This window comes from Carcharhinus amblyrhynchos, chromosome 4 (genome assembly GCF_965287045.1).
Source record: "Carcharhinus amblyrhynchos chromosome 4, sCarAmb.v2.hapA, whole genome shotgun sequence".
NCBI lineage: Eukaryota > Metazoa > Chordata > Chondrichthyes > Carcharhiniformes > Carcharhinidae > Carcharhinus > Carcharhinus amblyrhynchos.
Genome location: NC_137327.1, coordinates 71,994,422 through 72,009,977, shown reverse-complemented (window position 1 = coordinate 72,009,977; position 15,556 = coordinate 71,994,422). Strand labels below are relative to the sequence as shown.

The 15,556-nt window shown below is 44.0% G+C and overlaps 1 protein-coding gene across 2 annotated transcripts in view; it reads right to left on the bottom strand.

Moving 5' to 3' along the window:
• Positions 1–5,634: 5,634 nt before the first annotated feature.
• The window catches only part of LOC145342111 (interleukin-13 receptor subunit alpha-1-like), a 38,849-nt gene continuing 28,927 nt past the window's right edge, over positions 5,635–15,556 (bottom strand). The window contains exons 7-10 of one of the 2 annotated variants that reach the window (XM_080187333.1): positions 13,781–13,925; positions 11,916–12,018; positions 10,806–10,890; positions 5,635–7,969 (exon numbers count right to left, since the gene is read on the bottom strand). In XM_080187333.1, coding sequence (XP_080043459.1) covers positions 7,757–7,969; positions 10,806–10,890; positions 11,916–12,018; positions 13,781–13,925 — 546 coding nt within the window. In that variant the 3' untranslated portion in view covers positions 5,635–7,756. The remainder of the gene's footprint in view (positions 7,970–10,805; positions 10,891–11,915; positions 12,019–13,780; positions 13,926–15,556) is intronic. The other variant, XM_080187334.1, reaches the window with a different exon arrangement.

Genomic DNA, 15,556 nt, shown 5'->3' with positions numbered 1-15,556 from the left:
TTTGGCCCTCCAAGCCTGTACCACTCATTGGTCCAACTAGACCATTCTTCTATATCCTTCCATTCCCAGTCTGCTCATGTGACTATCCAGATAAGTCTTAAACAATCCCAGCGTGTCTGCCTCCACCACCCTGCTTGGCAGTGCATTCCAGGCCCCCACCAGCCTCTGTGTAAAATACGTCCCTCTGATATCTGAGTTAAACCTCGCCCCCTCACCTTGAACCTGTGACCCCTCGTGTTTGTCACCTCCGACCTGGGAAATAGCTTCCTACTGTTCACCCTATCCATACCCCTCCTAATTTTATACACCTCCATTAGGTCTCCCCTCATTCTCCGCCTTTCTAGGGGGAACAACCCCAGTTTACCCAATCTCTCCTCATAGTTAGACCCGCCATACCAGGCAAATTCCTGGTGAACCTTCTCTGCACTCTATCCAAAGCCTCCACGTCCTTCTGGTAATGTGACGGCCAGAACAGGATGCAGTACTCCAAATATGGCCTAACCAACGTTCTATACAGCTGTAACATCAGAAGCCAATTTTTATACTCTATACCCTGTCCTATTAAGGCAAGCATGCCATATGCCTTCTTCACCACCTTCTCCACCTGTGCTGCCACCTTCAAGGATCTGTGGACTTGCACACCCAGGTCCCTCTGTGCGCCTATACTTTTGACGGTTCTGCCATTTAATGTATAGCTCCTCCCTACATTAGTCCTACCAAAATGCATCACTTCACATTTATCTTGATTAAATTCCATCTGCCATTTCTCCACCCAATTTTCCAGCCGATCTATATCCTGTTGTATTCTCCGACAATGTTCATCGCTATCTGCAAGTCCAGCCATCTTCATGTCATCCACAAACTTACTGATGACAGCAGTAAAAGGACCTTTAGCCCAAGGAGTCTGCACTGACAATAACCACCATTAAAGGTGTGTTCATCCCATTTTCCAGCACTTGTCCCAATGTCACTGCTGACAAGGTTGCCATTTTTCTTCCACCCTAAATAGCCCTGAGAGTGCAATGGGCCTCCTGTGGTCAATTTACAACTCCAGTGTTCTCTTGGGCACTTTGAGGAATTAAAAACTGGCATTTATAATGCTCATTTCATTTCAGGGCGAGTCGGTGAGATCATGAAAGATCCAAGAAATCAGGTTCACGCCAGCGATCTTACTGGCATCAGATATCTGGAGAGATCGACCTCATGCCCGAAAGGTCTCAATATTTAAATATCTCAGCGGAAAAGGTTTTCTCCGGCAAGGATGATGGAGTGGGGCTGGCGGGCGAACCGCTGCACACTCTGCAGCAGTGATAGGATCGGAGCAGTGATGTGTACTCTGCAACCAGCAGGACTGTGTGGGTGGTGGGAAGGCAAGGTTAGCCGTGTCACGGAGGAGGGTGGTGATCAGGCAGCCCCTGCAGCAGGAGAGATGGTGGCAATTGGGGGGGGGAGTTGGCGATCATTCCAAGCTGGTGTGGGGGGTGGGGGGGAGGGAAATCAGCTGCAGAACCCCATGGTGGGGGAGGGGGTGTGAGAATCATCCAGAAGGCTGGCTATTGCTGGGGGAGGCAGTCATCGCAATGGTCACCTCTGCTGCTGTCAGCCAGCTTTTAGGCAAGCGAGTCAACATCTAATTTCCCCTGCTGATAGTTTTGGCCTCATTTTTTTTTGACAAAATCAACGAAGATTTGATTTTTAAATCACCCCCCAAAAAAACTGCATGCATTTCTCCTGTGTTCATGCTTATTTGGCACTTTGAGTTTTTTGATAAGGTTACCTTCCACCACCCACCCCCCACTTTGTGTTCAAGTTCTGCTTCAAAGATTAAAGCAAATCAGGGTAGCAAGGTTTTCCTTTGCGTCCTGCACAATATTTGCGTCCTTCACTTGTTTCTGTTCATGGAAGCTGGCTGTGTGCAAATTAGTTGCTGATTTTTCTCCATTATGACAGCAAATACATCAAAGGTTGGCTGGAAAATGCTCTGGGACGACTTGAGGTCATGAGGGCACTACGTAAATTCAAAACTTTACTTTTTCAAATATTTTGCTCTGACTCTGACCTGCATTTTAAAACGAACATAACAATTCGAGACACTCTCGGTGAGATTTCCTGGCTCCGACAACGATGGGTATCACTCTGATCCTGATACTGACTGGCATCATGGCATTCTTGAAATTCTAGGCCTCTGCCTCGGCTCCTTTGCCACACATTTTTGTACCTAGGTACCAATTAAACCCCACCTCCAGATAATTTGGTCACACAAATCATTCGAGACTTATTCTCATTCCAATGTAGACCATGCAAAGCATTAGTAAGATAGGCTGAGATTACAACTTCTGTTCCATCATTCAGCACCTAAGGGAGATGATTAAGGGAGAGGGTATCAAGGTTCTGCATGCTCATAGATCTTTTGGCTAGCTCTTTTGAGCCCTGTAATTCTGAATTGTAGTCTTTTACTTCGGAATCTTGCTTTTATTTTCACAGTTGACCAGGTCCATTACCATCTCCTCAAGAGCAACCAATGTTGGACAGTTAGAACGAACTCATTTAATCTTTCGGTATGAAATTCTGAAATAATCATTTTTGGTTGAATGTTGCCTCATCAAGATGTCTATGGAGGTTGAACAATAATTGTCTGTTAATAACATAGGACTAGACACGTTAGGGGCGATTCTCCCAAAAACATTCTAAGTGTTGAATTGGCAGGAAAAATGTAATTCATGATTGTTTTTTCAGTGGGAAATAAGACTTGAATCTTCCATAATCTGTGCATGCGCAGTGGCCCTGCACTGTCAGACTCCTGTTTGCTGGTCAGATCAGGACCCCTGTAGTGTTGCCCCTCTGACCTCTGCCTGAGCATGGCCTGAGCGTGGCCCTATGAGCATTCCTGGGCCGTCCCCGATGCAGCCCCCTGTCCCAGAGCACCCTGATCTTTAGCAGTGCCCCTACCCACCACCCCCCAGCAGTGATGATCCTCCAACCCTCCCACCCTGGCAGATCCACCCCTACCCTGACAGACACCCCCCAACATCAGGCAGACCCTCCCCAGGAGGCTGAACCTTCCCTGTAGACCAATGCCCCCCTGCGCCCACCCCCCCCCCCCCCCCCAACAACCCCGCCTGCTCCGATTGCTGCCATCCCTCCAGCCCCGACTGATCCTCTTGCAGAGTGGCAATGGGACACCCCACCCTCACCGATCATCCCTAAGCCCTGCCCACAAGGTGCTCCTGTGCATGGGCACTCTGCCACTTGGGCAATGCCAGAGGCACAGCTGGCATTGCCAAGGTGCCTGTGCTGAGGGGCATCCCCCTGCCGCTCAACACCTGGGGGGGGTCCAATTGACCCCCTTCACTCCTGCAGGGTCTCCCACTAGTTCACTGAAGGTGTGGTGCCCTTGGTGCTCACATTGACTCATGGTGTGGTCTTGTTGGGCAGCACAGTGGTACAATGGTTAGCACTGCTACCTCACAGTGCCAGGGACCCGGGTTCAATTTCCGGTTTGGGTCACTGTTTGGAGTTTGCAGATTCTCTCCCTGTCTGTGTTTCCTCTGGGTGCTTTGGTTTCCTCCCACAGTCCAAAGATGTGCAGGTTAGATGAAGTGGCCATGCTAAATTATCCTTCAGTGTACCTGAACAGGTGCCAGAGTGTGGCGACTAGGGGATTTTCACAGTAACTTCATATCAGTGTGAATGTAAGCAATAAATATACTTTAGCCAGGCCTTTGTGTTGCTGAAGCATAATCTCAATCGCCTTGTGTTCTAGTCCTCTAGGTATAAAGGCCACCGTTCCATCAGCATTTTTGACAGTTTTCTGTATTTGTTCCTGGCATTTTAATGACATATGTAGATGAACACCCAAGTATCTTTGGATCTTCACTCTTTCCAGCTTTATACCATTTAGCAAGTGTCCGATCCTATTCATTTAAATCTAAAGTGGATGACTTCACATTTTGCTGTAAGGAGATCCATTTGTCACAGTTTTCTCCATTCAGTTACTCTGTAAGTATCTCTTTGCAATTTTATGCTTCCATCTACACAGTTTACAATGCCACCTATCTCTGTGTCAGTTGTAAACATGAAAATGTGGCTTTTTGTCCCATCATCTGAATCATTAATGAATGTGGTGAATAGTTGAGGCCTTAACACAGATCCAAGGGGAAAAGGCCGAGCTCCCTCAACCTATCCTCATAAGGCATGCTCCCCGATCCAGGCAACATCCTTGTAAATCTCCTCTGCACCCTTTCAATGGCTTCCACATCCTTCCTGTAATGAGGCGACCAGAACTGAGCACAGTACTCCAAGTGGGGTCTGACCAGGGTCTTATACAGCTGCAACATTATCTCTCGACTCCTAAACTCAATTCCTCGATTGATGAAGGCCAGTACATCATACGCCTTCTTAACCACAGCTTCAACCTGTGCAGCTGCTTTGAGTGTCCTATGAACTCAGACCCCAAGGTCCTTCTGATCTTCCACACTGCCAAGAGTCCTACCATTAGTATTATATTCCGCCATCTTATTTGACCTGCCAAAATGAACCATTTCACACTTATCTGGGTTGAACTCCATCTGCCACTTCTCCGCCCAGTCTTGCATCCTATCAGTGTCTCGCTGCAACTTCTGACATCCCTCCACACTATCCACAACACCTCCAATCTTTGTGTCATCAACAAACTTACCAACCCATCCCTCCATTTCCTCATCCATTTGTAAAAATCACAAAGAGTAAGGGCCCCAGAACAGATCCCTGGGGCACTCCACTGGTGACCGACCTCCATGCAGAATATGACCCATCTATAACCACTCTATGCTTTCTGTGGGCAAGTCAGTTCTGGATCCACAAAGCAATGTCCCCTTGGATCCCATGTCCCCTCACTTTCTCAATAAGCCTTGCATGGGCACCTTATCAAATGCCTTCCTGAAGTCCATATATACTACATCTACTGCTCTTCTTTCGTCAATGTGTTTAGTTACATCTTCAAAAAATTCAATCAGGCTCGTAAGGCATGATCTGCCTTTGACAAAGCCATGCTGACTATTCTTAATCATATTATACTTCTGGTGGTGGAATTTGAATTCAATACTAAAGATCTGGAATAAAGAATCTAATTTCATAGAATCCCTACAGTGCAGGAGGCCATTTGGCCCATCGAGCCTGCACCAACTACAATCCCACCCAGCTCCTATCCCCGCAATTCCATGTATTTACCCTGTTTGCTCCTCTGATACTAAGGGGCAATTTAATGTGGTCGATCAACCTAACCCGCACATCTTTGGAGTTTGGGAGAAAATCAAAGCACCTGGAGGAAACCCACACAGACATGTGGAGAATGTACAAACTCACACAGTCACCCGAAGCTGGAATTGAACCCATATCCCTGGTGCTGTGAGGCAGCAGTGCTAACCACTATGCCACTGTTACTATCTCACTGCTGTGTGTGGGAGCTCTCTGTGTACAAATTAACTGTCACATTGCCAAAACAACAGCAATGACAACACTTTGAAAGTGGCCGTAAAATCTGCCAGGGACTGGAAATGTACTATGTATATAGAAGCCCTTCTTCCTTTGTTCTTTCAATCCAGTAAACTCTCAAGGAACAACTGCATTTGGAAATAAAAACAGTCAGCACTGGTATATTATTTACTAAAGATTTAACTGGTGTTGATTCACATAATATATACAGTAAACATAAAGATCAGTTGATCTGAATCATCAACTCAATGAAAAGTAAGATGTTTGGCACCATATTGTGCTCAAAGGTAAACAGGTCGAGTGTGAACAATCAATATAACAAGTGTGGTTCCTCCTGAGTATAGTCGCAATCTATAGCGCACGAAGCCAGTTAATGCATGCACATAGAATTACATAACGCCTTTCAAAAATGAACACGAAAGTACACAGTGCCAAAAGTACATTAGGGAGCCACATACATCAAAGTCATCCCGACCTGTTTTTCTCCACAGATGCTGCCTGTCCTGCTGAGCATTTCCAGCAATCTTTGTTTTTGTTTTGTATATTCAGCATCTGCAGTATTTAACATTTGCTTCATTGAAGGGGCTCTGATTCACGAGGTAGAACTGTAGAATATTTCATTCAATTTGAGTCGGAGGGATGTTCGAGGTGTGGAAACAACCCTCCCTTTGCTTTCCTCCCCTTCCCCCAAAACGTCCATTCTGTTTTTTGTTGTTCCATTCAATCACTCAGTACAAGCATAGGAACAACTGATGTTTTCTCCAGAACAAAGCAGCTTTCTCAATTCAGCCAGGTAAACTAATCAATTGGGCTTGTACTTTCAGTGTTCACTGGGATATTGCAGTGAATCATAGCAAAGTTATCAACAGATTAGTGATACGTTATCAAGGCTTGGGTTTAATACCTTGTGCTTTGGTCTGAGTACACAATTTCCTTTAATTTTCTTTATCTGAATTGCCAGAATCCTGGGAATATTGATCTTTCTGTTTGTGATTTTTTTTTGAAAATTGGACATTGTGAAGTGGCTTTACCATTCTGGCAAATTTTCATCCAGGTAACTCTGAAAAAAAAACAAGTCCATTTTACAGCATAGTTTAGAAGTTTACTTTAGTTAATGCATTTGAAGAAACATAAAAGTAGACTCTTATCTCCATTAAACTTGTTCAAGCAAGTTGGAAAATCCTAAATTATATCTATCGACTGTTTGAGTGTGCATGTGTATCTGCATGTTGGTGTGTGTCTTTTTGTGAGACTGTATCTGTGTGTCTGTTATTATGTTTTATCTATGTGTATTTGCTGTATGCTTATGCTTGCAGAGTGTGTTGTGTCTGTTGTATGTATGTGCATGGGTGTGTACTCTGTGTGTTTGTTTTATGCATATCTGTGTGTGTGATGTGTGATGTATATGTGTGTGTATGTGACTGCTGTATACATATGTCTGGTGTATGTATATGTTTCTTCTGTTGTTCCATGTGTCTGCTATATGTATTTGTTTCTTCTATATATATCTGTGTGTGCACATATCTGCTATGTGTGCACATTTATGGGTGTGACTACTGAACATATGGCCAGAACTCTACCACCTTGCCTGCCCAGAATCGGAGCGCACAAAGGGTCTGACAATGGAAATCTACGTTGACCTTGTGCGGGAATTTCCGATCTTCTATGAGCAAGGCTGTAAAGTCTTGCCCTGTGTTTTGGCTACGGGTTTATGTCAACTACAATGTTGACTACTGATACATGAAGCTCTGTCATCCACAAATGGTAGTAAATTATAATTAATGATCAGGTGAGATAACACACACATGAAAATCTGCACTGCAGGTGGCAGTACTGCTATCTGACAGACTTGAATGACCTCAAAGTGCATAGTTTACACTCAACTGGCCAGTCCTTTTCAGGTATGCATGGATGTCTGCTACGTAGGCAATTATCAAATGGGAAACTCTTAGCAGCTCACTCCTTTGGACTGGCAAACAAGAACACTGACTGGAGGGCAATTCATTGACTGACAGCCAACTACAACATTTGGTGTGCAAGATCTAAGTGGATTCACAGTGATCTGTACTATATGTTGGCATGCTTAATTGGAGTGGCCAGGATGGGGAACTGTTGGAAAATTCCAAAATCTGACAGCTCTACCAGTCATTGCTGGAATCCACCAACAAGCCACTGTCATGATCAGCAAAATATGAACATTTGTGAATGAGAATTTCCTATTTGTATGTGAGAAAAGTCACAAAGCTTCACCCATTTCAGAACATAATGCTGAAAAAGGCTCCACTCATGACATCACCAGGTCATAATGTAGGTCATCAGCTTCCTTTCCATCCATCACTGCAATGAGAATATCCTTTTCCTCTAATCCCTCATTCTCATCCAGCGTCTCCTCTTCTTGTGCCGGATACTTCAGTTGTTCCACAGTTGTCACTTTGCAGGTTATTTCTTCTTCGGCTTTGTAAATCAGGTTCCCTTTGGGTTGTTTATTCCACATTTGCTGTAAAAAAAAATGGGTTCAGACTATTAACCTTGCTCAGTCCTTTTCCATTTCATCACAAGAGTTATGCCATTTAGTCTCATCTCTTAAAAGCCCACGTGACATTACTTTGTAGATGAAAACAATAGGTCAAGGTAATTCCCACCAAATCTAAGTTTCAAAAAAAATGCTTGCATTTCTATAGCACCACTCAAAAATCAAAGGACTTTGCAGCCAATGGAGCACTTTTGAAATGCAGCTACTGAAAACGCAGCAGCCCTTCTGCACACAGCATGCTTCCACAAAGAGCAATAGAATACTGATCGGAGCATCTGTTTTGGTAGTAATTAGCTGAGTGTGCAGTGTTGACAGGGAACTCAGGGGAATTCTCAAGGTCTATAGCGCTTTTGTCTGAGAGTAGAGGGCAGGCAGAACTTCAGTTTCAGCTAAAAGATAGCACCATCAACAACGCAGCACTCCCTTAGAACTGTACTGGAGTATCAGCCTGGACTTAGCCTTCAAGTCTGTCATGAGATTGGAACCCATAACCTTACAATTCAAAAGATTAGTCTTACCCACTTTAGCCATTGCTGAACTTCGTGCATTAAAAGGGAGAATACATATTGAGATACAATTTAGTTCATGCTCTTCTTGAATTCAATGGTTGGGGTTTTCTGCCTCCCTGCAGCATGTTTTGCAGCGACAAAAGTGGCCTGGCAGTGGCATCGCCTGTCAACAGGGCTTTCCGATGTTCAAGCCCTCCACCTTTGGGGAACCCATGGTTTTACATTTGTCAGTGCAGAAGAGTCTGCTTTGACAAAACTACACTAAATCTACACTAATCCCACTTTCCAGCACTTCAATTTTATGACATTTCAAGTGCTCATACAAGTACATTTTAAAGGTTGTGAGGTTTCCTGCCTCTATTACCCTGCCAGGCAGTGCATTCTAGATTCTCCTACCCTCTGGGTGAAAAAATGTTTTCTCAAATACCCTCTGAACCTTCTAACTCTCACCTTAAAATTATGCCCCCTCATTATTGACCCTTAATGGCAATAGCTGCTTCCTATCACTTTGACCAAACCCCTCTTTATCTTATACACCTCATGTTCCCCTTCAGCCTTCTCTGCTCTAAAGAAAATAGTCCAAGGCTATCCAGCCTCTCTTCATAGCTCAAATGCTCCAATCTAAGGCAGCATTCTGGTGAATCTCCTCTGCACCCCCTCCAGTGAAATCACATCCTTTTTATGGTGAGGTGACCAGAACTGCACACAGTACCTCAGCTGTAGCCTAGCCAAAGTTTTATACAGCTCTAACATAACCTCCTTGCTCTTATCATCTAAATCACAACTGACAAAGGCAATTGTCCCGTACGCCTCCTTTAACTACCGTATTAACCTATTCTGCCATCTTCAAGGATCTGTGGGCAAGCCTAAGATCCCTCAGTTTCTCTGAACTTCCTGGTGTCGTGCCATTCATTGAGTACTCCACTGTCTTGCTACTTCTTCCAAAGATAAATTTCATCTGCCACTGATCCGCCCATCTGATCAACCGTCTATATCTTCCTGCAACCTAAGACACTCCCCACTATTAACCACCCTGCCAATCTTCATCTGCAAACATACTTCTCATTTGCCCCACCCCGCCGCAATATTCTCATCTATATTGCTTATAAGGGATCTAGCACTGATGCCTATCTATGCCACTAGACACTCACCTCCTGTCACACAACCAGCCTTCTCCCACCACAGACTGTTTCCTACCACTAAGCCAGTTTTGGATTCATCTTGACAAGCTACCCTCGATCCCATGTGCTTTTACTTTCTTTATCAGTCTCCAAAATGGAACCCTGCCAGAGGATTTGCTGAATGCCATATAGATTACATCAACTGCACTACCTGCATCCACAAACGCGATCACCCCCTCGAAAAATTCAATTAAATTTGTTAGGCATGACCTCCCTCTGACAAAGCCACATTGACTATCCCTGATCAAACCTTGCTTCTCCAAGTGAAGATTCATTTGCTTCTTCAGAATTTTTTCCAATAGTTTCCCTACACTGACATGAGATTCACTGGTCTGGACATCCCTGGTTATCTCTACAACCCATACTGAAAACTGGAATCACGTTAGCTGTTCTCCAGTCCGCTGTCACCTCCCCTGTGCAGTAAGAAGTCTCACAACACCAGGTTAAAGTCCAACAGGTTTATTTGGTAGCACAAGCCACAAGCTTTCGGAGCACAACCCCTTCATCAGGTGAGTGGGAGTTCTGTTCACAAACAGGGCATATAGAGACACAAACTCAATTTACCAGATAATGGTTGGAATGCGAGTCTTTACAGGTAACCAAATCTTAAAAGTCACACCTCCCCTGTGGCCAGAGAGGAATTAAAAATTTGGGTCAGAGTCCCTATAGTCTCTTCCCTTATCTCCCACAGCAGCCTGGGAACAATTTATTCAGATCTGGACATTGGTCTACTTTTAAGCCTGCCAACACCTCTTCATTCGCTGTGTCAAACTGTTTTGGAGGTTGATCTTGGCAGGACTCGATGACCTGCTGGAAATGGCCGGAAAATCCCTCCCAATCCATTCTGTCATTTATTACTGACAGACAGCTACACTCTGTTGTCGTCAGTGAGCTGAGTGGCACACCTCACACAGTGAGTCAAGTCAATGGGCAAGCAAAGAAATCAGTCAACTACAAAATGGAACATTCATTCCTTCCTATCTCTGTCACTCCTTCAGCCTTAGAACCCTCAGGGATCTCTATACTCCTCCAATTAGGGCCTCTTGTGCACTGCTGGTTTCCTATCCCATGGCACTGTTAAAGACTGAAAACAACATATGTTGAACCTACTGAGTAGTCTCCATTCGAGTCTCCAAACATGCCTTTAAAAAGTTTCCCCGGATCAGGAATTGGTGGAAGGATCAATATCTGAAGCCTTAAAAGTGAAAAGTCAATTAACTGATTGGAAAGGAGACATTCAACACATAAATCAGTCACAAACTGTCAAAGCTACTTCAGTAATATAATCCAACACAACATATGGTTAGTGAAGCTATCCAAAATAATTAAACTATTTTGTTTGTTTGTGTTCAATTAGTCCATTACATCAATTACAGCATAAAATGTGACACAGGATGAGGGTGTTCAACTCCCTGTTCAAATGATTAAATCACAGTTGCATTAATCTCAGCCCTGCTGCTATCTGCTCTAATCTCAGCCCTGCTGCTATCTGCTTTATTCTCATTCTTGTGGCTATGTGCTCTAATCTCAGCCCTGCTGCTATCTGCTCTAACCTCAGCCCTCCCGGTATCTGCTCTAATCTCTGCGTTGCTGTTATCTCCTCTAATCTCAGCGCGGCTGCGATCTGCTCTAATCTCATTCCTGTGGCTATGTGCTCTAATCTCAGTTCTACTGCTATCGGCTCTAATCTCAGTCCTGCTGCTATCTGCTTTAATCTTTGCTCTGCTGTTACCTGCTCTAATCTCATTCCTGTGGCTATGTGCTCTAATCTCAGCCCTGCTCCTAGCTGCTTTAATATCAGCCCTGCTACAACTGCTCTAATATCAGCCCTGTTGCTATCTGCTCTATTTTTAACCCTGCTGTTTTCAGATCTATTCTCAGCCCTGTTACTATCTGCTCTAATCTCAGTCCTGCTGCTTTCAGCTCTGATATCAATTCTGCTGCTATCTGTTCTAATCTCAATCCTGTTAATATCTGCTCTAATCTCAGTCCTGCTGCTTTCAACTCTGATTTTAGCCCTGCTGCTATGTGCTCTAATCTCAGCCCTGCTGCTATCTGCTCTAATATTCCATCTGTTGCTTCAGGAGGTCCCACATGATGATCGTAGGCACAGTTGAGTATTCTTTCCCTTCACACTTGGAGGCCCTTCTAGCAAAATAGGCTAATATTGTACAAAGGAAATTAAAAAGATGTGTACAAATTGGAACATAAAGCTCTTACTGTTTCAAGTAAGTAAGGAGCGTGATTGCAGCTGCTGCCACCAGCATTGGGACAATGATTAGCAAAGTAACTTTCCAATTCCAACCTTTTCCAATGTCTTCCCCTGTGAATAATATCATTTTAGTTATGGCGAAACAAATATGTATTGCTGTCTTCAAAACTGCCAACATACATTATGAAATGTGTCAATAATAAATCTTTATTCCTTAATAAACCAGTGTCTGGAAGTTTGATTGTAATTTTTCGGATACTAAATGAATACCCAAACTTACAATATGGCGACAGGAAGCATGGACACATTTCTAGTTAGAAGTGCACCTCTCCTCATGTTTAAATGGACATCTCCCTAGGTACCATGACTATTTAAAGCAATGGAAAATGCATTTAAATAAGGAGTCCTGTGACACTTGGAGGATCCCTTTCTGATTTTAGCTTATCCCAGTGCCTGATTCAGCATGTGGGGAGTTCATTCAGCATAGAATTTACATACCTATGGAAATGTTTGCAGTCGGTTTTTCTGTTCCTGCTAGTTTATTTTCATATTCTATTTTCCTCTTCTTAAAAGCAATTCCTTGTTCCTTCTTTGCTGAATTCTAAACTGCTCCTGATCCTCAGGTGCAGTGCTTTTTCTTGCCAATCTCAGAGCTTTATCAGATAGGATGCACTTTTCCACAAAATTATTTAAAGGCTTTGTGTGAAACATACAGGCTTGTCACACTGATTGACTTTGACTTTGAAAAATTCAGTTTGACTACTCAGATGGTTTTACTAGTCCAGGACTGTTTGTGTCATCCACTAAAATCATTATATTGTAGTTATGCATGGTTTGGCAGGTCTGCCTTTTATCCTGAAGCAGGAGGAGGAGCAGCAATGGGGGAACCGCGAGAAGAAGAGGAGGGCATTGACCAGGAGGCTCAAATGCATTGAGGGTCTTCAGGGAGCTTCACTGAAGAAGAGTGCCCCAGACACTCCATCAAGGAGACTGTCACTGAGCTCTGTCGCCTGCTGCAGTCACAACTCCAGCCTCCAAAATGGATATTACTCCCTGTGGCTTTCAATGTTATTGTGGCTCTTAACCTTCACGCCACAGGCTCCTTTCAGGCTGCTGTGGGTGATAGTGGCAACATTTCTCCATTTGCACTCCTGCGCAGTTTCAGGGAGGTCACAGGGTCTCTCCTCACCAGAAGCAACTCCGACAACTTACTCTCCATCAACAGAGTGAAACACGACAAGGCAGGACTAAACTTAACTCACAGTGCTGGCTTCAAGACTTGCATTTGTATAGCCCCAGTGACAATCGCTGTACATCCCAAGGTGGTTTAGGGCACAGGAGCAGCCAATTGGCACACAGCAAATTCCCCTAGTAGCCACACTCCAGCACTTTTTTCAGATACACTGAGGGAGAATTCTGCAAGGCCAATGCACCTAACCAGCATATCTTTGGGACTGTGGGAGGAAACTGGAGCACCCAGAAAAAATCCACACAGACACAGAGAAAACGTGCACACGCTGCACAGACAGTGACCCAAGCTGGGAATTCAACCGGGTCCCTGGTGCCTTTTGAAGAAGTGCAAGGGAGTTCTGCCCCTTGTTCTAGCTGTCAGCCTCTTTAATGGGTGATTAGCAGATAGCCTATTGGTTAGCACACTGGCCAATGTTTACCTCTCAAACAGCCTCACCAAAACACATGATCCGGCATTCATTTCATTGCCACTTGTGGGAGTTTGACATGCGATGATTTGCTGTCACATTTTCGTGTTTTGTTTCAGAAAACCGCAAAGGGAGGTCTTCTTTGATGATTTAAATTTTGGTTTTTTACTTTTCCCTTGCTTTGCTGTTGTCAGTTATAGTACTGTTGCTCTTACCAAAGTACACCTCTTCACTCCACTCACTCCAAATTGGATCCTCTCCGCAAAATTTGTATATGGCTCGCACTTGGATTATGTTCTTGACATTCGGATCTGCATCAGGAATCTGCCATTCTGGCTTTCTGTTCTTGAAGGAAGAAAGCTTCAAGAGGTGACAAAGAAATCTAGGACATGACTATTCATTAAACAAGTTACATGGAACATGAGAGAAATCTGAGTCTTTAGATTGTCAGTAAATTGAAGTTCTCTCAATGATGTTTAGTGAATATTTGGACAGGTTAAAAGGGCAATACTGAGACTAATAGTGAGACTCTGTCGCATTTTGTCATTGTGACTTCACTTGGAATACTGCAAATAGTTCCAGTCACCACAGAACAAAAAGGACATTATCGTTCTTTAAAGGATAGAGAAACTGGAAAAATTGTGGGGATGAAGGAGGGATTGGGTATGAGAAATGATGATTTAAATTGGTCATGATCTTGCTGGAAAACTGAAATTAAGGGGTGACGAATGTTGTTTTTATATCATTCAAAATGGAATAGGTTATGATGACCACTACAAATTGTTTTGCCTTCTCCAGAACAGGAGAATGAGAGAAAACAACCTGTGTTTAAAGGAAGTAAATTCAAAACTAATGTATGGAAAATGCTGGGCAGAATCTTCGTTCCAAGGCAGAGCCAGGTTGGAAGGTGGGCAGCTGGTGTGTCAGTGTGATGGTCTGTCAGTGCTTTGGCCAGTCAATCTGCCAGTGTGTCGGTCTGCCGGTGTGTTGGTGCCTCTGGCCTACTTTCAGGAAGATGGTTCCAGCAGGGTAATGGCTACCTGCCCCCATTGGCAGGTAGTCAATTAGGGGAATGGAAGTGTCACTTGAGGGCATTCTTTAATGGCAGATGGGTCCCCCAATACGGCTACAGGCTGCAGGTGAAATGGTGATAGTCTCCTAGTGTCAGTCTCGGAGGGAGTGGGGGTTAAAGGCACATCCTATGAAATAACCCAGAATGATCCAGAGATTTAGGAGGGATACAGCCATGATCACAGGCCTCTTCGTAATGATGGTCTGGTAACTATGGGCACAGTTTGATTTGTTTCAATGCCAAATCCTCAGAGAGTGTCTCCAACCTACAAGTGAGATGTAGGTTAGCCAGTGCCAGCCAGAGCTTTGAGCACTCCCGCTGTCCCCCTCCCAGCTGTGGAACCCCACTCTCTGGCAGGCTCCACCCTGCCAACCTCGAGTGGATAGGGTTCTGAGATGCAGCGCTATTGACTGTCTCCTCAAATACCTCCTTTAAGGTCTTGTCTGGGCCACCTCTCTTCCTTGAATTCAGCCTGATGTCGGAATCAGGACTCTCAAGGTAAGATTCAGTCACTATTTACATGAAGAAGTGATCCATCTAGGGAACAGACTCCCTGAGTAGAAGGTGGAAGCATTGATTCAATCAAATGTAAATTAGATAGACAGCTTTCAGTAAGTAGTCATCTGAGGCATTACATGGACTAAGTACAGACTTGGAAGGAATGTGTCACTTTGAATCAATAGTTCCTAATACTCTTCAACACTTGGGTTTAGTTGATACAATTTGTCTGTATATTGTAGATTAATGGATAGAGATGGATTAGTAATATTATCATTATATCACATGACTAGATGGCTAAACTTTTAAGAATGTTTGAAAAAAACTTCTAAGACTTTAAAAGCTTTTGCAGCAACCCCATAATTCACCAGACATTGGGTTCCTTGGGTTACTTTTTTCTGGTTGGCAGAACCATTTAAGG